The sequence below is a fragment of the Tachyglossus aculeatus genome, unplaced genomic scaffold (genome assembly GCF_015852505.1).
Source record: "Tachyglossus aculeatus isolate mTacAcu1 unplaced genomic scaffold, mTacAcu1.pri scaffold_208_arrow_ctg1, whole genome shotgun sequence".
NCBI classification, from domain to species: Eukaryota; Metazoa; Chordata; class Mammalia; order Monotremata; family Tachyglossidae; genus Tachyglossus; species Tachyglossus aculeatus.
The window spans coordinates 19,947-45,160 of NW_024044924.1; the positions used below are offsets into that span (position 1 = coordinate 19,947).

At 48.9% G+C, this 25,214-nt stretch overlaps 1 protein-coding gene and 1 pseudogene across 1 annotated transcript; both read right to left on the minus strand.

The window, feature by feature from the left end:
- Positions 1-12,349: 12,349 nt before the first annotated feature.
- Positions 12,350-13,189, minus strand: LOC119923634 (olfactory receptor 7A10-like). Its single transcript, XM_038742970.1, has 2 exons — positions 12,842-13,189; positions 12,350-12,556 (listed from the first exon to the last, which is right to left on the minus strand). Exons 1-2 carry the CDS (start codon positions 13,187-13,189, stop codon positions 12,350-12,352), a joined length of 555 nt encoding a protein of 184 aa, XP_038598898.1.
- Positions 13,190-22,275: 9,086 nt separating this feature from the next.
- Positions 22,276-23,215, minus strand: LOC119923635 (annotated as a pseudogene).
- Positions 23,216-25,214: the final 1,999 nt, after the last annotated feature.

The window sequence follows — 25,214 nt, forward strand, 5'->3', positions numbered from 1 at the left end:
ACCTTCAGCCTTCTCTTCTCCAGGCTGAATTACCCCAATTTCCTTTCATCTGCCTTCAGAAGTCTCATTTATGAGCCATTTTATGATCTACACTATTGAACATGGGACATTCCTTAGGCATCACTTCTGCCCCATACTCCGGCTAAAGCCCAACCACTGCTGAGGATAGTGAGGAGAACTAACCTACTGGTTCTACACAAACCAGTTTCATTCATTCATTCATTCATTCATTCATGTTTGTTGAGCACTTACTGTGTGCAGAAGATTGTCCTAAACAGTTAGGAAAATACAATACAACAATGAACAGTGACATTCCCTGCCCACAAATAGCTCACGCTCCAGACTCGGGGAGACAGATATCAATAAAAATAAATAAAATTACAGATATGTACATAAGTGATTTGGAGCTGTGAGGGGAGAAGAGCAAAGGAGTAAATAAAATTGCAGATATGTACATAAGTGCTTTGGGGATGGGAGGGGGGAAGAGCAAAGTGAGCAAGTCAGGGTGACACGGAAGTGAGTGGGGGTAGAGGAAAAGTGGGGCGTAATCTTGGAAGGCATTGTGCTTGCTCACACCAGCATTTCACTGGCTGAGGAGGCTTCAGGGTGACTTGATAGCTATCTTGAAGTACAGGAATATGAGAAGAGGTCTTTTTTTTTGAGAAGCTTATTTTTTGTTGTTGCTGTTGTTCTCTAGTTTTATGGTATTTGTTAAGCACTTACTGTGCTGCTAGGACTGCTAGGATTCTGCGATTGTTAGCCCCAGGGTCTCGTGGCTCAGTGGAAAGAGCACGGGCTTGGGAGTCGGAGGTCATGGGTTCTAATCCCAGCTCTGCCGCTTATCAGCTCTGTGACTTTGGGCAAGTCGCTTAACTTCTCTGTGCCTCAGTTACCTCATCTGTAAAATAGGGATTAAGACTGTGAGCCCCAAGTGGGACAACCTGATCACCTTGTATCTCCCCAGTGTTTAGAACAGTGCTTCACACATAGTAAGCACTTAACAAATACCATCATTATTATTATTATCATTATTATTATCTCTAAGACCCTCTATCAACAGCACACCCCTTCCCAGATAGATCTCACTGGTCACCTATCCTTCTCTGCTCCAGCCATGCTAACATTCAGGACATGTCATCCCCCTCCTCAACAATCTCCAGTGGTTGTCCATCCACCTCCGCATCAAACAAAAACGCCTCACCATTGACTTTAAAGCACTCCATCACCTTGCCCTCTCTTACCTCACCTCTCTTCTCTCCTTCTACAACCCAGTCCACGTACTTCGCTCCTCTAAGTGCTAACCTTCTCACTGTGCCCCGATCTCGCCTATCTTGCCACCAACACCTGGCCCACATCCTGCCTGGAATGCATTTCCTCCTCAAATCTGACAGACAATTACCCTCCCCCTGCTTCAAAGCCTTATTAAGGCACATCTCCTTCAAGAGGCCTTCCCAGACTAAGCCCCATTTTTCCTCATCTCCCACTCCCTTCTGCATCACGCTGACTGACCTGCTCCTTTTGCTCTCCTCCCTGCACCAGCTCCACAGCAGATATGTATATATCTGTAATTGCATTTATTTGCACTGATGTCTGCCTCCCCACCTCTAGAACTCATTGAGAAGCAGCGTGGATCAGTGGAAAGAGCAGGGGCTTTGGAGTCAGAGGTCATGGGTTCAAACCCCTGCTCGGCCAATTGTCAGCTTTGTGACTTTGGGCAAGTCACTTAACTTCTCTGTGCCTCAGTTCCCTCATCTGGAAAATGGGGATGAAGACTGTGAGCCCCACATGGGACAACCTGATCACCTTGTATCCCCCCAGCGCTTAGAACAGTGTTTTGCACATAGTAAGGGCTTAAAAACTACCATCATTATTATGATTGTGGGCAGGGAATGTCACTGTTTGTTGTTGCATATACTTTCCCAAGCGCTTAGTACAGTGCTCTGCACAAAGTAAGCACTTAATAAAGAAGATTGAATGAATGAATGAATGCTCTCAAAGTCAGGGAAAGGCCGCTTTCTTGGCTGCCCAGAGCACTCTGACACCTTCCCCCCCACCTTTCCACAAACCATATGCAGTGAACAGGCTTAATAGCAGCATTGATCTCCCCAGGTAAGGAAAGGTAAGGGATCCAGGCTGCTCCCTCTGCTGCCTAGAGCACTCCAAAGCCCTTGTTATCTTATCTCATCAAGGTACAGTGCAGGTGGAGCATTTTGGTATCCGGATGAATATAAGGGGAATCTTACCTCATCTCTGGGCATGAGATTTGGAACCTATAAATATCGCGAGTGGAAACTCAATGTCCACCTCTATGGAGCATCTGTAAAGCCGACTGCAGAGTTATCTCATTGCAATGATAAAACTTCATTGGGTACCTGGGGTGGGGTTCTCTGTTCGAACCTTGCCCTGGGACCATCAGAACCACTTGCCCAGTCAGTCCCCTCTGCAGACGATTCTAACCTGGAAGATTGGTGTTGGTCCTGGGCTCTGTCCCTGTGGGTTTGGGCTCCTTGACCTTCTCTCGTTTCCTCTGGGTGGCAACCTGAGCACGAAGGAGGGAGAGGGATGCAGGAAGCAGGGTTCCAGACAGGAACACTGTGTCACTGTTTGTTGTTGCTCACCCACGGGAGCAGTGTGGGTGGGAGCGGGTTTCATGGCAGGACTATTTGCAAGAGTCTCCGGGCCCCTGGGACTCCTGGCTCACAGCTCTCCAAGCTCCTCGTTAGAGGCAAATAAACTCTCAGCATCTGATCTCTGCCGTGGCCCCTCTGAGCTCTGCTGAGGGAGATGCCCCAAACCACTGCTGACTGGTGGAAGGTGATGAAATTTCCAGGGAGACTGAGTCATCCTCCTCCTTTACAGGAGCAAAAAAGTCCCTCAAATCAATCAGTGGTATTTATTCATCATCATCATCAATCATATTTATTGAGCGCTTACTGTGTGCAAAGCACTGTACTAAGCGCTTGGGAAGTACAAGTTGGCAACATATAGAGACAGTCCCTACCCAACAGTGGGCTCACAGTCTAAAAGGGGGAGACAGAGAACAAAACCAAACATACTAACAAAATAAAATAAATAGAATAGATATGTACAGGTAAAATAAATAAATAAATAAATAAATAAATAGAGTAATAAATATGTACAAACATATATACATATATACAGGTACTGTGGGGAAGGGAAGGAGGTAAGATGGGGGGATGGAGAGGGGGACGAGGGGAAGAGGAAGGAAGGGGCTCAGTCTGGGAAGGCCTCCTGGAGGAGGTGAGCTCTCAGTAGGGCCTTGAAGGGAGGAAGAGAGCTAGCTTGGTGGGTGGGCAGAGGGAGGGCATTCCAGGCCCGGGGGATGACGTGGGCCGGGGGTCGATGACGGGACAGGCAAGAACGAGGTATGGTGAGGAGATTAGCGGCAGAGGAGCGGAGGGTGCGGGGTGGGCTGTAGAAGGAGAGAAGGGAGGTGAAGTAGGAGGGGGCGAGGTGATGGACAGCCTTGAAGCCCAGGGTGAGGAGTTTCTGCCTGATGTGCAGATTGATTGGTAGCCACTGGAGATTTTTGAGGAGGGGAGTAACATGCCCAGAGCGTTTCTGGACAAAGACAATCCGGGCAGCAGCATGAAGTATGGATTGAAGTGGGGAGAGACACGAGGATGGGAGATCAGAGAGAAGGCTGATGCAGTAGTCCAGACGGGATAGGATGAGAGCTTGAACAAGCAGGGTAGCCGTTTGGATGGAGAGGAAAGGGCGGATCTTGGCAATGTTGTGGAGCTGAGACCGGCAGGTTTTGGTGACGGCTTGGATGTGAGGGGTGAATGAGAGAGCCGAGTCCAGGATGACACCAAGGTTGCGGGCTTGTGAGACGGGAAGGATGGTAGTGCCGTCAACAGTGATAGGAAAGTCAGGGAGACGGCAGGATTTGGGAGGGAAGACAAACATGACATGTTGAGTTTTAGGTGGAGGGCAGACATCCAGATGGAGATGTCCTGAAGGCAGGAGGAGATGCGAGCCTGGAAAGAGGGGGAGAGAGCAGGGGCAGAGATGTAGATCTGTGTGTCATCAACGTAGAGATGATAGTTGGAGCCGTGGGAGCGAATGAGGTCACCAAGGGAGTGCGTGTAGATCGAGAACAGAAGGGGACCAAGCACTGAACCTTGGGGAACCCCCACAGTAAGGGGATGGGAGGAGGAGGAGGAGCCTGCAAAAGAGACTGAGAATGAACGACCGGAGATATAAGAGGAGAACCAGGAGAGGACAGAGTCTGTGCAGCGAAGGTCAGATAGCGTGTTGAGGAGAAGGGGGTGGTCCACAGTCTCAAAGGCAGCTGAGAGGTCGAGGAGGATTAGGACAGAGTATGAGCCGTTGGATATGGCAAGCAGGAGGTCATTGGTGACCTTTGAGAGGGCAGTTTCCGTGGAATGTAGGGGACGGAAGCCAGACTGGAGGGGGTCGAGGAGAGTGTTGTTGTTGAGGAATTCGAGGCAGCGCGTGTAGACAACTCGTTCAAGGAGTTTGGAAAGGAATGGTAGGAGGGATATGGGGCGATAACTAGAAGGTGAGGTGGGGTCAAGAGAGGGTTTTTTTAGGATGGGAGAGACATGGGCATGTTTGAAGGCAGAGGGGAAGGAACCAGTGGAGAGTGAGCGGTTGAAGATGGAAGCTAAGGAGGGGAGAAGGGATGGAGCGAGAGATTTCATGAGATGAGAGGGAATGGGGTCAGAAGCACAGGTGGCCGGAGTAGCACTTGAGAGGAGGGAGGAGAGCTCCTCTGAGGATACTGCTGGGAAGGATAGGGAGAGTAGCAGAGAGTGTTGAGAGCCGGGGGGTTGGAGAAGGGGGGGAAGTGACTTTGGGGAGGTCGGACCTGATGGATTTAATTTTGTTAATGAAGTAGGAGGCCAGATCGTCGGGGATGAGGGAAGGAGGAGGGGGAGGAACCGGGGGCCTGAGAAGGGAGTTGAATGTACGGAAGAGCTGGCGGGGGTGATGGGCATGGGTGTCAATAAGGGAGGAGAAATAGTTTTGTCTGGCAGAGGAGAGGGCTGAGTTAAGGCAGGAAAGGATAAACTTGAAGTGAACGAGGTTGGCATGGTGTTTAGACTTTCGCCAGCAGCGTTCGGCAGCTCGAGCATAAGAGCGAAGGAGGCGGACAGTGGCAGTGATCCAGGGCTGTGGGTTAGTGGTACGAGAGAGCCCAAGGGAAAGGGGAGTGAGTGAGTCTAGCTGAGTAGAAAGGGTAGAGTTGAGAGCAGTAACCTGATCATCAAGACTGGGTAGAGAGGAGAGGGCGGCGAGGTGGGGTGTGAGGCGCTCTGAAAGATGGATGGGGTCAAGAGAGCGGAGATCTCTGTGAGGGAGTAATATGGATTTAGAGGGGAAAGGAGTGTGAGTGAGGAGGCAGGTGAGAAGATTATGATCAGAGAGAGGGATTTCAGAGTTGGTGAGGGTGGACACAGTGCAGCGATAGGAGATGATGAGGTCGAGGGTATGACCAAGTTGGTGAGCGGGTGAGGTGGGGTGGAGGAAGAGGTTGGCAGCATTAAGGAGAGATAGAAGGCGGGCAGCAGAGGAGTCATCAGGGATATCCATGTGGATGTTGAAGTCTCCGAGGATCAGAGTGGGCATGGAGAAGGAGAGAAGGAAGGTGAGGAAGGGGTCAAAGTCGTTAAAGAATTTGGAAGTGGGGCCAGGAGGGCGGTAGATGACGGCTAGAAGAATCTGGAGGGGGTGGTAGACGCGAATAACGTGGGCTTCAAAGGAAGGGAAGGAAAGGGAAGGGGGAGGAGGGATAGTGCGAAAGCGACATTGGGGGGCGAGAAGGAAACCGACACCTCCTCCTTTTCCGGTGAGTCTGGGGGAGTGGGAGAAGAAGAGGCCTCCACTGGAGAGAGCAGCAGAAGAGACAGTGCCATCCTGGAGACAGGCATGTTTCAGTTAGGGCGCGGAGGAGTAGAGAGCTGGAAAAGAACAAGTCCAGGATGAAAGGGATCTTACTTAAAATGGAGCGAGGGTTCCAGAGGCCACACTTGGCAGCAGCTGTCGAGGGAGGGGAGGGAGAGGGAAGGGTGCGAGGGGTGGGGAAGGTTTGGATTGGGATGAGTTGGTGAGGGTCTGGGTGGGGAGAGTGGGAAGAGGGGTGGCGATGGGAAAGGAGAACTGGGATGGGGTGGGGGCGGGGAGAAGGGGAGGGAGGGGGCCGGGAGGGAGGAGTGGAGGACTGGCGCTGGTACAGAGGGATCCTTGGTAGGGAGTGAGGGGGAGTGGTCTTGGTGGGGGAGAGGGAGGGAAAAAGCTGGGTGGGAGAGGGGAAGGGGAAGGTGAGGAATGGGAATGGCAGTTGGGAGCAAGGGAACTGAAAGTTCATGGTGAGGTCAGCAGGGCGAGTGACAGTACAACAGGAGGTTAACAATTGAGATGCAGAAGCAATAAAACAGTAGCAATGATATAAGTAGGCGATGGCATCACAGGGTGTAGTTAAACCATCAATATGCTATGGCAATAATAAAATTGGCAGATAACGATGTCACAGAGAGCAGATACAAACTATTATGTGCTGGAGTAGGGTGGGCCTGTTAAGGGGGGTCAGGGAGCAGAGATACCTGGGGAGAGGAGCGAACAGCCAACTAGCATGGGAGGGCTGAGGAGGTGCCAATGAGGTTGTCGTTAATGTAACATGGTGTTAACAAGGGCCCTTTTCCCGAGGTAGGGGTGGGGGTGGGGGAGAGTCAGTCAGGACCGGACCGGGAAGGAGGGGGGGATGGGGGGCAGTTTAAGGAAGGTCACTTACGTTGCTGGGCCGGGGGTGGTGGAAGCAGGGGGAGTCTATGGCGGCGCGCTCTGAGGAGGGGAGCCTTCTGGGAGCAGCAAGGCCGCACGGTGTGATGGCAGGCGGGCCTCTCGGGAACGGAGTCCCGGGCGTCTATGGCGGCGCTCTGAGGAGAGGATCCTTCCGGAAGCAGCAAGGCCGCGCCATGTGATGGTCGGCGGGCGGGCGGGCCTCTCGGGAATGGAGTCCCGGACGTCTATGGCAGCGCTCTGAGTGCTTACTGTAAGCTGAGCTACAGTAACTAATCACTTGGAAGAGTATAATACATCAGAGTTGGTAAAAGTGAACCCTGATTAGAAAAAGCTTACGGTCTAGAGGGAGAGACAAACATTAAAATTACTTCAGATTGGTGAAATGGTAGAGTATGAGGATAGGTACATAAGTTCTGTGGAGCTGGAGGTCAGGGTGAATATCAAGAGTTTGAGGGGTACAGATCTAAGGATCTGGGTAATGCAGAAGGGAGAGCAAAGAGGGGAAAATGAGGGCCAGTCAGGAAAGCCTCTTGGAGTAGATGTGATTTTAGGAGGGCTTTGAAGGTGGGAAGAATGGTGGACTGTTGGATATGAGAGGGAAGGGAATTCCAGACTAGAGGGAGGACGGGGGCAAGGCTTGGTGGTGGGATAGGTGAAATTGAGGTACAGTGAGTAAGATGGTGCTCAAGAGCAAAGTGTGTGCGCTGGGTTGGAGTAGGAGATCAGAGAAGGAAGGTAGGAGGAGGAGAGCTGACTGATTGAGTGATCTTTGCTCTCCACAGGCTAGGTTCTCCTTGGATCCCCTGGAGAGCCTTTTTTTCTGCTATCTGTTAAGCACTTACTATGTTCCCAACACTGTACTGAGCACTGGGGTAGATACAAAACAATTGGGTTGGGCACAGTCCCTGGCCCATATAGGGCTCACAGTATTAACCCCCTTTTTACAGAGTAGGTAACTGAGGCACAGAGAAGTTAAGTGACTTGCCCAAGGTCACACAGCAAACAAGCAGCAGAGCTCTGATTAGAACCCAGGTTCTCTGACACCCAGACCCAGGTTCTTTCAACCAGGCTATTCTGCTTCCCTAGTTGTGTCAAGTGCCATATTGTGGTAGGTTTTCGATGTTTTTCAAGGGCTCCTCCTCAGTAGTGGAAAGTGCATTGAGGGGAATGTTGAAGTGTTGTGGCCCCTCTTCAGGATTCATTACTGGTTTGTGATGAGGTCTGTGTCCATCATCATACTTCAGAGCTGGAAGAGCATGTACTGGATCATATGACTTCTTTAGTAGTGGAGAAAGTGCCATACATATGCGCAAGGAGAGTGTCAATCTCAAGATGCCCCTGACCAGATGTCATCTTAGGGTTGCTCATTCAGGAATGCGTCCAATACCAGAGCTAGGGATGTCTCTGCTCAGTCCCCACTGCGCAATTCCCACCACAGAACAACCTCTTTGTGGGAGGGAGAATGGGCCTTTAAAATAATGTAATCATTCCACCATCCCCTTCCTCTACCATGTCTCCCCCAGCAGATCCTCCATCCCCATGGAGAGGGGAAACCAAACCAGTGTCTCAGAATTCCTCCTCCTGGGACTGTCCAACTGGGTGGAGTAGTGGCAGCTCCTCTTCGTGCTGGTCCTCAGGGTGTACCTGCTTTGAGTCGTGGGGAGCCTGCTCATCATCCTGGCCATCAGCTCTGACACACACATGCACACCCGCTTGTACTTCTTCCTCACCAACCTCTCCCTGGCCGATGCCTGCTTCCTGTCTACCACGGTCCTCAAGATGCCTTTCCTGTACTGACACCGTTGTCAGTGATGTACTGATAATGGTGCTTTATGTAGGTCCCCTTGTGGGCCTCATTTTCTCTAACATTCACATTGTTTTTCCACCTGTGGCTCTCACGGGGCTGTAGTCTCTCTGTTCTATGGTAGTGCCCTCTGAGTCTACTTCAGCCTCTTGTCTCCCCAAGCATCCCAGCAGAACTCCATAGCATCTGTGGTGTACACTGTGCTCACTCCCATGCTAAACTCCTTCATCTACTGCCTGAGGAGCAAGGTCATGAAACAGGCCCTGGGAAATGTGCTCTGCAGGAAAAGTCTTTTCTTGCTGATGTTCTGATCCCTTAGTGCTGGAACCTAGAAGGAGATGGTGAGGGTTGGAGGACCAAACCGAGTATGAGTCTTCGTGGTCCTTTATGGGGATCTGAGCTAAGAGACTATCATTTTTGCCTCACGTTAGTCCTCCAGACTTGGTACATTGTGGATTGGGAGGACATCCCACAGGGTAAGTCGCCAACTTTCGTAAAAGGTGGAAGCCCTTGCTGTGACCCATAATGCTAATCTCGGCCCTCCCCTCCCCTCCCCTGCCCTCTATTTGACCTGTAGCATCTTGGAGGGTTGCCAGGGGCCACGGGAGCAGAGGTGGAGAGAGGATGATGGGTGCATAACGATATGAACATATTGTTAAATTATTTATTATAAATTACTTATTTATTCTTATTGATGTCTGTCTTCCCACCCTAGACTATAAGCTCATTACGGGCAGGGAATGTGTCTGATAATTCCGTTGTATTTTACTCTCCCAAGTGCTTAGTACAGTGCTCTGCAAATAGTAAGCACTCAATAAATTCCACTGACAGATTGATTGATTGGTGCCATGGTCCACGTAGCCTGTGGCCCCTGACAGGTTGTGTCAGGGCTCTATGTGATGCTGCCAGCCCAGATTTGAACAGCAAGTAGCCCTGTGAGCTCTCCTCAGACACAGACCACTGGTCCGGGCCCCTCCCAGCCCTCTCTCCTCCCCTGCTTTGGGCTCCTCTAAGACAGGGCCCCCGACGAGGGTACCAGGAGGAGGACATGGGTCTTTGGAGACTCCCACTACTCCCAGTGGCCCTGCCACCCATACAGTTAGCACAGGGTGGGGAGAGAGACAGAGGGGCCATGGGGAAGTGGTGTGGTGTCTGGAGCTCCTGTGGTATTTTCCAAGCCGACCTCTGGTCTGAGAGGCCATTAGTCCTGTGGGGATGCATTGCCCCAGGGATGTGGTCTCTTTCTCCTCTATCCAGGCTGTGTCTGGGGACTGCAGGGACACTCATGCAAGGGGTGGTGAGACTGCTGGATGTCACCACCCAAGTCTAGAGCTCAGGGCTCTCCCGCCACTGGCCATCCACAGACATGGGATGGTCTCTGCTCTACTCAACTTCTAGTCTCCGATCCACTGCTCCTGCTTCATGTGTCCACACTTTCCCACTCCCCAGTCTGCAGCCTGCAGCACCTTCAAAATTCTCCCTCGAGGCCACCTTCTCCAGGAAGTGTCCTAGGACTGGTCTGACCCTGTTCTGGACATTCACATCATTCCAGCATCTTCATACTGCATGTACACATTTCTACTGCATTTACAGTCCTTTTTCTTGTCATTCTTTCCCCTAAGTGCCTACTCTGGGACTTCACTGTAACAATCTATATGTTCAACTGTCACCGTAAAATCTCTGAGGTTTAACCCAATAAAACTGTACAGTCTATCTTTTTCTATTAATTTTAACAATCTGTGACATTTAGCTACAGAGTTCCTTCATTGTCATCAGTAAGATCATGCTTCCACTTCAAATCATTCTTTGGTCACAGTCATGTGACACTTTATTTACTTATCGAGACCATTGCTGTTGTATCATTTGTCATTTAATCGTTAAAGGTGACAAGACTTGACACTACAGAATATAGCTTCTGATGAATTGCCCCATCATCCATGGGACTGTTGTGCGGACAGCTGAAAGAATCCCAGAGGGACTCATAGTTGGTAAGAACTGCTGGAGAGCAGAGTACCTGGCTGAAGCTGTGTTGAGCTGAAGGGAAACCTGGGGGTTTTCTGATCTATGAATCCCCATCCCTCCTATGCCCTCTCTGCTCCATCCACAGGAAAATGTAAGCTAAATGTTATGCCCCACTAAAGGAAATCCAAGCGGGCAGCTGGGAGTTTAAATGTCTGGAGGTATGATCCCCGGTTAATTTATTTCTTTCCAGGTCATGGGATTCCAACAACCACTTCAGCACTTATCACAACCCATAACGCTTTATGTAGTCGCCTTGCTCTTATTTATTCACTTATCCATTTCCCAGTAGTAATCTTATAACCAGTTATATCTCATTCCTCCAAATTGTAAATCGTTTTATGTCAGCCTTTCTCCCCTGTGAGATTGTAAACTTCTTGAGGGCAGGGTTTGTGTGTGCCTGTCTCTTCCATGAGATTGCAAACTCCTTGAGGGCAAGCATCATATCTGCTAATTCTATTGTAATCTCCCAAATGCTTAATACTGTACTCAGTAAACATGGTAGGCATTCACTAAATGAGACTGACTGATTGGAGAGGAAGAGATGCTGTAGTCTTGCAGAGGATGAATCTATTTACACCACTTAGGGAGGACCATCAAGGACCAGAGTGTATCTGTGACATGGGAAACCAGGAAATTGGAGATTATGTCATCCGGTTCAATGGTCAATGGAGTGTGACATTCTCTCCCAGGCGTTCCTCTATGGTCTTGGATACCTTTCTCTGAGGGCCCTTTTGGATACTAGATAAATACCCAGAGAAAGGTATCTCATTCTTCATGGTCAATTCTGGCTATAATGGTGAATTCTGTGGTGACCCCAGCTTGGGCTTCACCTAGTTTTTCCTCCCGACCCCCATAAGAGGCACTGTAACTGCTGACTCCTGCCTCACTCTGGGGTGATTAATAGCCACCTCTATCCCAATGTGAATATCACCAGTGCTATTTGATTGCAGGGGACAACTTAGTCACATCCCAGGACTTGGAGCAATTAAAGAAGGGCTTGGGCTCCCAAGACTGAAGACCAGAGCCAGGAGAGTGTTGGGAGATCCTCAGCAAGGTGGGACTGGCTTCAGGATCATTGCCTGGAGATCCCAGCATGTATGCTAGGGGAGTTGAGGAGCAAAAGCTCCTCTGCTGCCATCCACTGCTCGGGGGCTGACTCTGAGTGGTTACTCCTTGCTCCCTGGCTCTCTGGAATGACATAGCAGCCCCCTATCCCTGTTCCACCCTCTCTCCTACTCCTCTCCCCTTCCCCTTTCAAATAGGAAACTCTTTATTCAACCCTTTCCTCCTTCCCCTACTGGGCCTTGAAATGGAAATTAATAATCAAAAGATAATAGTTGTAGCATGTTTGAAATAATAGTATAATAACAATGATGATAATAATAATAACAGTGTTCGTTAAGTACGTATTATGAGCCAAGCATAGTGTAAGGTAAAGACAAGAAAATCAGATCTGAAATAGTCCCTGTCCCATGTAGGGCTCACAGTTTAAGAGGGAGAGGAAACAGGTATTCTATCTCCATTTTACAGGTGAGGGAGCTGAGGCACAGAGAAGTTAAGTGACTTTCTCAGCGTCACAAAGCAGCCAGATGTTGGAGCTGGGCTTAGAATCCAGAACTTCTGCTTTCTAGTTCTTTGCTCTTTAAACTAGGCCATGCTTTCCATGTGTCCATAGTGACACTAATTCTGACCACATTTGCTTCCCCCCAGGTCCCTGGAGAAATATCACCATCCCTAGGAGATGGGCTTTTTCCTGACAAACATGTTTCTCAGGGCCCATTTCATGTCCTTGTTCCTCAGTCTGTAGATGAAGGGGTTCAGCATGGGGGCAACCACCATGTACATCACAGATGCTGTTGTACCCTGCCGAGATGCTTGATTAGCTGTGGGGCTAAAGTAGACCCCAAGGCCAGTGCCGTAGAACAGAGAGACCACGGACAGGTGAGAGCCACAGGTAGAGAAAGTTTTACTCCTTCCCCTGGCAGATGGGATTCTCAATATGGTAGAGACGATGCGGCTGTAAGAGAACATGATGCATATAAATGGAAAGAAACCAAATACGACTCCCAGTAGATACAAAACTACCTCATTGATGAGGGTATCAGTGCAGGATAGTTTTAAAACCCAGAAAAAGTCACAAAAGAAGTGAAGGATTTCATGACTGGAACAGAAGGATAATCGAAGCACCAGTAGGGTGTGTGTCAGGGCATGGAGGGACCTGACGAACCAGGATGCAGCAATGACCAGGGCACAGAGCCGTGGGTTCATGATGGTGGTGTAGTGGAGGGGGTGGCATATAGCCACGTAGCGATCATAAGCCATCCCTGTGAGGAGGAAATCGTCTAGACCTACAAAGAGGAGGAAAAAAAACATTTGGGCCAGGCAGCCAGCGTAGGATATGGATTTATCTTGGGTCTGGAGGTTGGCCAGCATCTTGGGGATCGTGGTAGATAGTAGACAGGTGTCGATCAGGGAGAGGTTGGTAAGGAAGAAGTACATGGGGGTGTGCAGGTGCGGGTCGGACCCGATGGCCAGGACGATGAGCAGGCTCCCCAGGACGCCGAGCAGGTACATCCAGAAAAACAGCACGAAGAGGAGCTGCTGCTGCTCCACTCGGTCAGACAGTCCAAGGAGGAGGAATTCCAAAGTGCGGGTTTGGTTTCCCCTCTCCATGGGGCTGGAGGATCTGCTGAGGGAGACAAGGCAGGGAACTAGGATGATATAAAGACTATATTGCGGATTGTCTTAGATCTTAAATGGGTAATATACACTGAGCTGGGACACACTTAAAATAGATATATCCACAGATGAGTAGTCACAAAATGGAATGAAGTTTGAGGTAGCGTTCCTAGACTTTCTAGAAAACTCTCATTAAAGATTCCTAAATTTTCTGTAGTCTAGGATGGCAGAACAAACTTTCTTCTTTAAATCTCTGCTACTAATAAGCTTTTTTTCCATCATTTTCCTTTTGGGCCCATGTTCGTCTGAGAATCTAGGTCCTTTCAGGATTTGGGTTTTCACTTCAAAAAATTTCTTTGAAGACTTCTCCACTTCTAGTTTTACTGACTACTGCATCAACCTCTTAACTGGCCTCCCTGCCTTCTATCTCTCCTCTCTCCAGTCCATCCTTCACTCTGCTATCTAGAGCACTATTCTGAAAAACCTTTCCGTCCCTATCTCCCCACTCCCCAAAGACCTCCAATAGTTAGCCATCCACCTCCACATCAAATAGAAACTCCTTACCTTTGGCTTTAAGGCACTCATTGAGATATCTTCCTCCTTACCATACCCTGCTGATCTGCTACAACCCAGTCCACACATTTGGCTCCTCTAATGCCAACATGCTCTCTGTACCATGATCTCATCTATCTGGCCACTGACTCCTTGCCCACACCCTCCTGACTCATATCCAACAGTCCACCACTCTTCCCACCTTCAAAACCTTGCTAAAATCACATCTGCTCCAAGAGCCTTCTCTGATTAAGCTTTACTTCCCCCATCTGCTCTCCCCTCACCATTGTCTCTGCACTTGGCTGTGTATCCCTTCAATACTTTGATACTCACCCCAGTCCCACAGCACTTATGTACCTATCCTTCCACTCTACTATTTCCCCTATCTGTAATTTACTTCAATGTCTATCTCCCACTGTACACTGCAAGCTTCTTGTGGGCAGGGATCTTGCCTACCGACTATATTATATTGTACTTTTTCCAAGCCCTTAGTAAAGTGTTCTGCACATACTTAGGACTCAGTACAAACCGTTGATTGATCAGTAGTATTTAATGTGTCCCCACTAAATGCAGTGCATTGTTCTGGGCACTTGGGAAGTAGAGAATAAAGAAGTGATGTGTTTTGTGCCCACAAGGAGCTTACAGTGTTATGGGGTAGGTCAACATAAAAATACTTACAACTAGAGTGGTCAAAATACATAAATGGAGGAGGAGGTAAGGCCTGAGGTTTGTATCGGGCACCTTCTCCAGGATGATGTGGGCAGAAGCCAAAGCAATGGCAGTTTAAGAACAGGGTCTGGAGTACAGTTGACGAAAGAGTTCAGTGCAAGTTTAACAGTTTGGAATCACGGGAGAAGCAGCGTGACTTAGTGGAAAGGGCAGAGGCTTGGGAGTCAGAGGTCATGCGTTCTAATTCCAGCTCTGCCGCTTTTCAGCTGTTTGACTTTGGGCAAGTCACTTAACTTCTCTGTGCCTTAGTTACCTCATCTGTTAGATGGGGATTAAGACTGTGAGCCCCACGTGGGACAACCTGATCATCTTGTATCTGCCCAGTGCTTAGAACAGTGCTTTGCACATAGTAAGCGCTTAACAAATACCATTATTATTATTTTTATTATTATCTTTAAGACCCTGAATCAACAGCACTCCCCTTCCCAGACAGATCTCACTGGTCACCTATCATTCTCTGCTGCAGCCATGCTAACATTCAGGACATGTCATCCCCCTCCTCCATAATGTCCAGTGGTTGTCCAGCCACCTTCGCATCAAACACAAACTCCTCACCATTGACTTTAAAGCACTCCATCACCTTGCCCCTTCCTACCTCACCTCGCTTCTCTCCTTCTACAACCCACCGCGCGTATTTCGTTCCTCTAGTGCTAACCTTCTCACTGTGCCCCGACTTCGCTTATATTGCCACTGACACCTGGCCCACATCCTGCCTGGAACGCACTTCCTCCTCAAACCCGACAGGCAATTACATCTCCTTCAGAAGGCCTTCCCAGACTAAGCCCCACTTTCCCTTACCTCCCACTCCCTTCTGCATCGCCCTGACTGGCTCCCTTTGCTCTCTTCCCTGCACCAGCTCCACAGCACTTATGTACATATCTGTAATTGTATTTATTTGTACTGATATCTGCCTCCCCGCCTCTAGAGCTCATTGTGGGCAGGGAATGTCACTGATTGTTGTTGCATGTACTTTCCCAAGCGCTTAGTACATTGCTCTGCACACAGTAAGCACTTAATAAATAAGATTGAATGAATGAATGAATGAATGCTCTCAAAGTCAGAGATAGGCTGCTTCCTTGGCTGCCCAGAGCACTCTGACACCTTTTCCCCCCTCTTCCCACAAACCATATGCAGTGAACAGGCTTAATAGCAGCATTGATCTCACAAGGCAAGGAAAGTTAAGTGGTCCAGGTTGCTCCCTCTGCTGCTTAGAGCACTCGAAAGCCCCTGTCTTCTTCTCTCATCAAGGTACAGGGCAGGTGGAGCACTTTGGTATCCAGATGTATATAAGGGGAATCTTACCTCATCTCTGGGCATGAGATTTGGAACCTAGAAATGTCATGAGTGGGATCTCAATGTCCACCTCTATGGAGCATCTGTAAAGCCGACTGCAAATTCATCTCATTACAATGATAAAACTTCATTGGATACCTGGGGTGGGGTTCGCTGTGGGAACCTTGCCCTGGGACCATCAGACCCACTTGCGCAGTCGGTCCCCTCTGAAGACGGTTCTAACCTGGAAGGTTGGTGTTGGTCTGGGGCTCTGTCCCTTCGGGGTCGTGCTCCTTGACCTTCTCTCGTTTCCTCTGGGTGGAAGCCTGAGCACGAAGGAGGAAGAGGGATGCAGGATGCAGGGTCCCGGGCAGGAACACTGTGTCCTCACCCACGAGAGCAGTGTGGGTGGGAGCGGGGTTCATGGCAGGACTATTTGCAAGAGTCTCTGGGCCCCTGGGACTCCTGGCTCACAGCTCCCCAAGCTCCTCGTTAGAGGCAAATAAACTCTCAGTATCTGATCTCTGCCGTGGCCCCTCTGAGCTCTGCTGAGGGAGATGCCCCAGACCACTGCTGAGTGGTGGAGGGCGATGGAATTTCATGGGAGAATGAATCCTCCTCCTCCTTTACAGGAGCAAAAAAGTCCCTCAAATCAATCAGTGGTATTTATTGAGTGCTTACTGTAAGCTGAGCTACAGTAACTAACCACTTGGAAGAGTATAATACATCAGAGTTGGTAAAAAATGACCCCTGTTTAGAAAATGCTTACAGTCTAGAGGGAGAGACAGACATTAAAATTACTTCAGATTGGTGAAATGGTAGAGTATGAGGATAGGTACATAAGTTCTGTGGAGCTGGAGGTGGGGGTGAATATCAAGAGTTTGAGGGGTACAGATCTAAGGAAGTGGGCAATTCAGAAGGGAGAGCAAAAAGGAGAAATGAGGGCTCAGTAAGGGAAGGCCTCTTGGAGTAGATGTGATTTTAGGAGGGCTTTGAAGGTGGGAAGAGTAGTGGACTGTTGTATATGAGAGGGAAGGGAGTTCCAGACTAGAGGGAGGACGGGGGCAAGGCTTGGTGAGTGGATAGGTGAGATTGAGGTACAGTGAGTAAAATGGTGCTATAAGAGCAAAGTGTGTGGGCTGGTTTGGAGTAGGAGATCAGAGAAGTAAGGTAGGAGGAGGAGAGCTGACTGATTGAGTGCTCTTTGCTCTCCACAGGCCAGGTTCTCCTTGGATCCCCTGGAGAGCCTTTTTTGTCTGCTATCTGTTAAGCACTTACTATGTTCCTGACACTGTACTGAGCACCGGGGTAGATACAAGACAATTGGGTTGGGCACAGTCCCTGGCCCATATAGGGCTCACAGTCTTAACCCCCTTTTTACAGAGTAGGTACCTGAGGCACAGAGAAGTTAAGTGACTTGTCCAAGGTCACACAGCAAACAAGTAGCAGAGCTCTGATTAGAACCCAGGTTTTCTGACACCCAGACCCAGGTTCTTTCAACTAGGCTATTCTGCTTCCCTAGTTGTGTCAAGTGCCATATTGTGGTAGGTTTTCGATGTTTTTTAAGGGCTCCACCTCAGTAGTGGAAAGTGTGTTGAGGGAAATGTTGAAATGTTGTGGCCCCTCTTCAGGATTCATTATTTGTCTGTGATGAAGTTTGTGCCCATCATCATACTTCAGAGCTGGGAGAGCATGTACTAGATCATATGACTCCTTTAGTAATAGAGAAAGTGCCATCCACATGCCCAAGGAGAGTGTCAGTCTCAAGATGCCCCTGACCAAATGTCATCTTAGGGTTGCTCACTCAGGAATGCGTCCAATTCCAGAGCTAGGGATGTCTCTGCTCAGTCCCCACTGCCCAATTCCCACCACAGAACAACCTCGTTGTGGGAAGGAGAATGGGCCTTTTATAATAATGTAATCATTCCACCATCCCCTTCCTCTACCATGTCTCCCCCAGCAGATCCTCCATCCCCATGGAGAGGGGAAACCAAACCAGCGTCCCGGAATTCCTCCTCCTGGGACTGTCCGACTGGGCAGAGTAGTGGCAGCTCCTCTTCATGCTGGTCCTCAGGATGTACCTGCTCTGGGTCATGGGGAGCCTGCTCATCATCCTGGCCTTCAGCTCTGACGCACACACGGACACCCCGTTGTACTTCTTCTTCACCAACCTCTCCCTGGCCGATGCCTGCTTCCTGTCCACCACGGTCCTCAAGATGCTGGTCAACATCCAGACCTAGGATCAATCAATCATATTTATTGAGCGCTTACTGTGTGCAGAGCACTGTACTAAGCGCTTGGGAAGTACAAGTTGGCAACATATAGAGACAGTCCCTACCCAACAGTGGGCTCACAGTCTAGAAGATATCTAGAAGACCCAGGATAAACTCATATCTTATGTTGTCTGCCAGGCACAAATATATTTCTTCATTCTGTTCGTAATCCAGACCATTTTCTCCTCACCGGGATGGCTTATGACTGCAACATGGCCATATTCCACCTGCTCCACTACCCCACCATCATGTGCCCACAGCTCCTGGCTAAATTGATTAGTATGTTCAGGAAGATTAGTGGCCTTCTGCCCTGGTACACCAGTGGATTCGTTATATTTTTGCATGGACAATGAAATCCTTCACTTCTTCTGTGAACTTGACCAGCTCCTAAAGCTTTACTGTACTGACACTGTTGTCAGTGATGTACTGATTATGGTGCTTTATATAGGTCCCCTTGCGGGCCTCATTTTCTCTAACATTCATGTTGTTTTTCCACCTGTGGCTCTCACGGGGCTGTGGTCTCTCTGTTCTATGGTAGTGCCCTCAGAGTCTACTTCAGCCTCTTGTCTCCTCAACATCCCAGCAGAACTCCATAGCATCTGTGGTGTACACTGTGGTCACCCCCATGCTAAACTCCTTCATCTACTGCCTGAGGAGCAAGGGCATGAAACAGGCCCTGGGAAATGTGCTCTGCAGGAAAAGTCTTTTCTTGCAGATGTTCTGATCCCTTACTGCTGGAACCTTGAAGGAGATGGTGAGGGTTGGTGGACCATCCCGAGAATGAATCTTCCTGGTCCTTTTTGGGGATCTGAGCTAAGAGAAAATCATTTTTGCCTCACGTTATTCCTCCAGACTTGGTTCGTTGTGGATTGGGAGGACATCCCACATGGTGAGGTGCCAACTTTCGTAAAAAGCAGAAGCCCTCGCTGTGACCCATATCGCCAATCCAGGCCCTCCCCTCCCCACTCTTTGACTTGTAGCATCTTGGAGGGATGCCAGGGGCCACGGGGGCAGAGGTGGAGAGAGGATGAGGGGTGAATGAACATATGAACATATCTTTAAATTATTTATTATAAATTACTTATTTATTCATATTGATGTCTGTCTTCCCACCGTAGACTGTAAGCTCATTATGGGCAGGGAATGTGTCTGAGAATTCTGTTGTATTTTACTCTCCCAAGTGCTTAGTACAGTGCTCTGCACATAGTAAGCACTCAGTAAATTCTATTGACAGACTGACTGGTGCCACGGTCCACGTAGCCTGTGGTCACTGACTGGTTGTGTCAGGGCTCTATGTGGTGCTGCCAGCCCGGATTTGAACTGCAAGTAGCCCTGTGAGCTCTCCTCAGACACAGACCACTGGTCCAGTCCCCTCCCAGCCCTCTCTCCTCCCCTGCTTTGGGCCTCTCAAAGGCAGGGCCCTCGAAGAGGGTACCAGGAGGAGGACATGGGTCTTTGGAGACTCCCACTTCTCCCAGTGGCCCTGCCACCCATAGAGTTGACACAGAGTGGGAAGAGGGACAGAGGGGGCATGGGGAAGTGGTGTGCTGTCTGGAGCTCCTGTGATCTTTTCCAGGCCGACCTCTGATCTGAGAGGGCATTAGTCCTGTGGGGATGCATTGCCCCAGGGATGTGGTCTCTTTCTCCTCTGCCCAGGCTGTGTCCTGGGACTGCAAGGACACTCATGCAAGGGGTGGTGAGACTGCTGGATGTCACCACCCAAGTCTAGAGCTCAGGGCTCTCCCACCACTGGCCATCCGCAGATATGGGATGGTCTCCACTCTGCACAACGTCTGGTCTACGATCCACTGCTCCTGCTTGACGTGTCCACACCTTCCCACTCCCCAATCCGCAGCCTGCAGCACCTTCAAAATTCTCTCTAAAGGCCACCTTCTCCAGGAAATGTCCTAGGAATGGTCTGACCCTGTTCTGGACACTCACATCATTCCAACATCTTCATACCGCATGAACATATTTCTACTGCATTTGCATTGCTTTTTCTAGCCAGTCTTTTCCCTGAGTGCCTATTATGAGACTTCGCTGTTACAATCTGTATTTTCAACTGTCATCGTAAAAATCGCTGAGGTTTAACCCAATAAAACAGTATGGTCTATCTTTTTCTATTGATTTTAACACTCTGTGACATTTAGCTGCAGAATTCCTTTATTGTCATCAGTAAGATCATACCTCTACTTGAAATCATTCTTTGGTCACAAACATGTGACCCTTTATTTACTTATAAGGCAATTGAGTCCACTGCTGTTGTATTATTTGTCATTTCATCGTTAAAGGTGACAAGACGTGACACTACAGACTATAGCTTCTGATGGATTGCCCCATCGTTCATGGGACTATTGTGCAGACAGCTGAAAGGAGCCCGGAGGGACTCACAGATAGTAAGAACTGCCAGAGAGCAGAGGACGTGGCTGAAGCTGAGCTGAAGGGAAACCTGGGGGTTTTCTGATCTATGAATCCCCATCCCACCTATGCCCTCTCTGCGCCATCCACAGGAAAATGTAAGCCAAAGGATATGCCCCCCATAAAGGAAAGCCAAGGGGGCAGCTGGGAGTTTCAATGTCTGGAGGTATGATCCCCAGTTAATTTCTTTCTTTCCAGGTCATGGGAGTCCAACAACCACTTCAGCACTTATCACAACCCATAACGCTGTATGTAGTCACCTTGCTCTTATTTATTCACTTTTCTATTCCACAGTAGTCATCTTATAGCCAGTTATATCTCTGTCCTCCAAATTGTAAATCGTTTTATATCTGCCTGTCTCCCCTGGGAGATTGTAAACTTCTTGAGGGCAGGGTTTGTGTGTGCCTGTCTCTTTCATGAGATTGTAAACTCCTTGAGAGTAGGGATCGTATCTGCTAATTATATTGCAGTCTCCCAAATGCTTAATAGTGTATTCAGTAAACATGGTAGGCACTCGCTAAATGAGAGTGACTGATTGGAGAGGAAAGAGATGCTGTAGTCTTGCAGAGGATGAAACTATTTACACCACTTGGGGAGGACCAGTCAAGGACCAGAGTGTATCTGTGACTTGGGAAACCAGGAAATTGGAGATTATGTCATCCAGTTCAATGGTCAGTGGACTGTGACATTCTCTCCCAGGCCTCCTCTGTGGTCTTGGATACCTTTCTCTGAGGGCCACTTTGGATACTAGATAAATACCCAGAGGAAGGTATCTCATTCTGGATGGTCAATTCTGGCCATAATGGTGAATTCTGTGGCGACCCCAGCTTGGGCTTCACATAGTTTTTCCTCACCACCCCTAGAATAGGCACTGTAACTACTCACTCCTGCCTCACTCTGGGGTGATAAATAGCCACCTCCATCCCAGTGTGAATATCACCAGTGCCATCTGGTTGCAGGGGACCACTTAGTCACATTTCAGGACTTGGAGCAGTTAAAGAAGGGCTTGGGCTCCCAAGACTGAAGGCCAGAGCCAGGGGAGTGTTGGGAGATCCTTAGCAAGGTGGGACTGGCTTCAAGATCACGGCCCAGAAATCCCAGCATGTATGGTAGGGGAGGTGAGGAGCAAAACACCTCTGCTGCCATCCCCTGCTCTGGGGCTGACTCTGAGTGGTTCCTGCTTGCTCTCTGACTCTCTGGAGTGACATAGCAGCCCCCTGTCCCTGTGCCACCCTCTCTCCTACTCCCATCCCCTCCCCCTTTCAAATAGGAAACATTTTATTCTACCCTTTCCTCCATCCCCTACTGGGTCCTGAAAGGGAAACTAATAATCAAAAGATAATAGATATAGTATATTTGAAATAATACTATAACAACAATGATGATAATAATAGTGTGTGTTAAGCACTTATTTTGAGCCAAGCATAGTGTTAAGGTCAAGACAAGAAAATCAGATCTGAAATAGTCCCTGTCCCATGTAGGGCTCACAGTTTAAGAGGGAGAGGAAACAGGTATTCTATCTCCATTTTACAGGTGAGGGAGCAGAGGCACAGAGAAGTTAAGTGACTTGCTCAAGGTCACAAAGCAGCTAGAAGATGGAGCTGGGCTCAGAACCCAGGTCTCCTGCTTCCTAGTTGTTTGCTCTTTAAACTAGGCCATGCTTTCCTTGCATCCATAGTGACACTACTTCTGACCACATTTGCTTTCTCCCTGGTCCCTGGAGAAATATTACCGTCCCTAGGAGATGGGCTTTTTCGTGCCAAACATGTTTCTCAGGGCCCATTTCATGTCCTTGTTCCTCAGGCTGTAGATGAAGGGGTTCAGCATGGGGGCAACCACCATGTACAACACAGATGCTGCTGTGCCCTGACGAGATGCTTGATTAGCTGTGGGGCTAAAGTAGACCCCAAGGCCAGTGCCGTAGAACAGCGAGACCACGGACAGGTGAGAGCCACAGGTGGAGAAAGTTTTACTCCTTCCCCTGGCAGATGGGATTCTCAATATGGTAGAGATGATGCGGCTGTAAGAGAACATGAGGCATATAAATGGAAAGACCCCAAATACCACTGCCAGTAGATACATAAATAACTCATTGATGAGGGTATCAGTGCAGGATAGTTTTAAGACCCGATAAAGATCACAGAAGAAGTGAAGGATTTCATGATTGGAACAGAAGGATAAGCGAAGCACCAGTAGGGTGTGTGTCAGGGCATGGAGAGAATTGACGATCCAGGATGCAGTAATGACCAGGGCACAGAGCCGTGGGTTCATGATGGTGGTGTAGTGGAGGGGGTGGCATATAGCCACGTAGCGATCATAAGCCATCCCTGTGAGGAGGAAATCATCTAGACCTACAAAGAGGAGGAAAAAAAAACATTTGGGCCAGGCAGCCAGGATAGGATATGGATTTATCTTGGGTCTGGAGGTTGGCCAGCATCTTGGGGATCGTGGTAGATAGTAGACAGGTGTCGATCAGGGAGAGGTTGGTAAGGAAGAAGTACATGGGGGTGTGCAGGTGCGGGTCGGACCCGATGGCCAGGATGATGAGCAGGCTCCCCAGGACCCCGAGCAGGTACATCCAGAGAAACAGCACGAAGAGGAGCTGCCACTGCTCCACTCGGTCAGACAGTCCAAGGAGGAGGAATTCCAAAGTGCGGTTTTGGTTTCCCCTCTCCATGGGGCTGGAGGATCTGCTGAGGGAGACAAGGCAGGGAACTAGGATGATATAAAGACTACATTGTGGATTGTCTTAGATCTTGAATGGACAATATACACTGAGCTGGGACACACTTAACATAGATATATCCCCAGATGAGCAGTCACAAAATGGAATGAAGGTAGAGGTAGTGTTCCTAGACTTTCTGGAAAACTCTCATCAAAGATTCCTAAATTTTCTGTGGTCTAGGATGGCAGAACAAACTTTCTTCTTTGAATCTCTGCTACTAATAAGCTTTTTTTCCCATCATTTTCTTTTTGGGCCCATGATCGTCTGAGAATCTAGGTCCTTTCAGGATTTGGGTTTTCACTTCAAAAAATTTCTTTGAAGACTTCTCCACTTCTAGTTTTACTGACTACTGCATCAACCTCTTAACTGGCCTCCCTGCCTTCTATCTCTCCCCTCTCCAGTCCATCCTTCACTCTGCTATCTAGAGCACTATTCTGAAAAACCTTTCTGTCCCTATCTCCCCACTCCTCAAAGACCTCCACTAGTTAATCATCCACCTCCACATCAAATAGAAACTCCTTATCTTTGGCTTTAAGGTCACTCATTGAGATATCTTCCTCCTTACCATACCCTGCTGATCTGCTACAACCCAGTCCACACATTTGGCTCTTCTAAGGCCAACCTGCTCTCTGTGCCATGATCTCATCTATCTGACCACTGACTCCTTGCCAACACCCTCCCGACTCATATCCAACAGTCCACCACTCTTTGCACCTTCAAAACCTTGCTAAAATCACATCTGCTCCAAGAGCCTTCTCTGATTAAGCTTTCCTTCCCCCATCTGCTCTCCCCTCACCATTGTCTCTGCACTTGGCTGTGTATCCCTTCAACACTTTGATACTCACCCCAGTCCCACAGCACTTATGTACCTATCCTTCCACTCTACTATTTCCCCTATCTGTAATTTACTTCAATGTCTATCTCCCACTGTACACTGCAAGCTTCTTGTGGGCAGGGATCTTGCCTACCGACTATATTATATTGTACTTTTTCCAAGCCCTTAGTAAAGTGTTCTGCACATACTTAGTATTCAATCATTCATTCATTCAATCAATTGTATTTATTGAGCACTTACTGTGTGCAGAGCACTGTACTAAGCTCTTGGGAAGTACCAGTTGGCAACATATAGAGACAGTCCCTACCCAACAACGGGCTCACAGTCTAGAAGGAGGAGACAGACAACAAAAGAAAACATGTTGACAGGTTTCAAGTCATCAGAATAAATAGAAGTAAAGCTCGATGCACATCATTGACAAAATAAATATAAAAGCAAATATGTACAAGTAAAATAAATAGAGTAATAAATCTGTACAAACATATATACAGGTACTGTGGGGAGGGGAAGGAGGTAGGGTGGGGGGATGGGGAGGGGGTGAGGAAAAAGGGGGCTCAGTCTGGGAAGGCCTCCTGGAGGAGGTGAGCTCTCAGTAGGACTTTGAAGGGAGGAAGAGAGCTAGCTTGGCGGATGTGCGGAGGGAGGGCATTCCAGGCCAGGGGGAGGACGTGGGCCGGGGGTCGATGGTGGGACAGGTGAGAATGAGGTACAGCGAGTAGGTTAGCGGCAGAGGAGCGGAGGGTGCAGGCTGGGCTGTAGAAGGAGAGAACGGAGGTGAGGTAAGAGGGAGCGAGGTGATGGAGAGCCTTGAAGCCGAGAGTGAGGAGTTTTTGCTTGATGCGTAGGTTGACTGGTAGCCACTGGAGATTTTTAAGGAGGGGAGTAACATGTCCAGAGCATTTCTGCACAAAGATGATCCGGTCAGCAGCGTGAAGTATAGAGTGAAGTGGGGAGAGACAGGAGGATGGGAGATCAGAGAGGAGGATGATGCAGTAATCCAGTCGAGATATGATGAGATACTGAACCAGCAGGGTAGCGGTTTGGATGGAGAGGAAAGGGCGGATCTTGGCTATGTTGTGGAGTTGAGACCGGCAGTTTTTGGTGACAGGCTTGGAA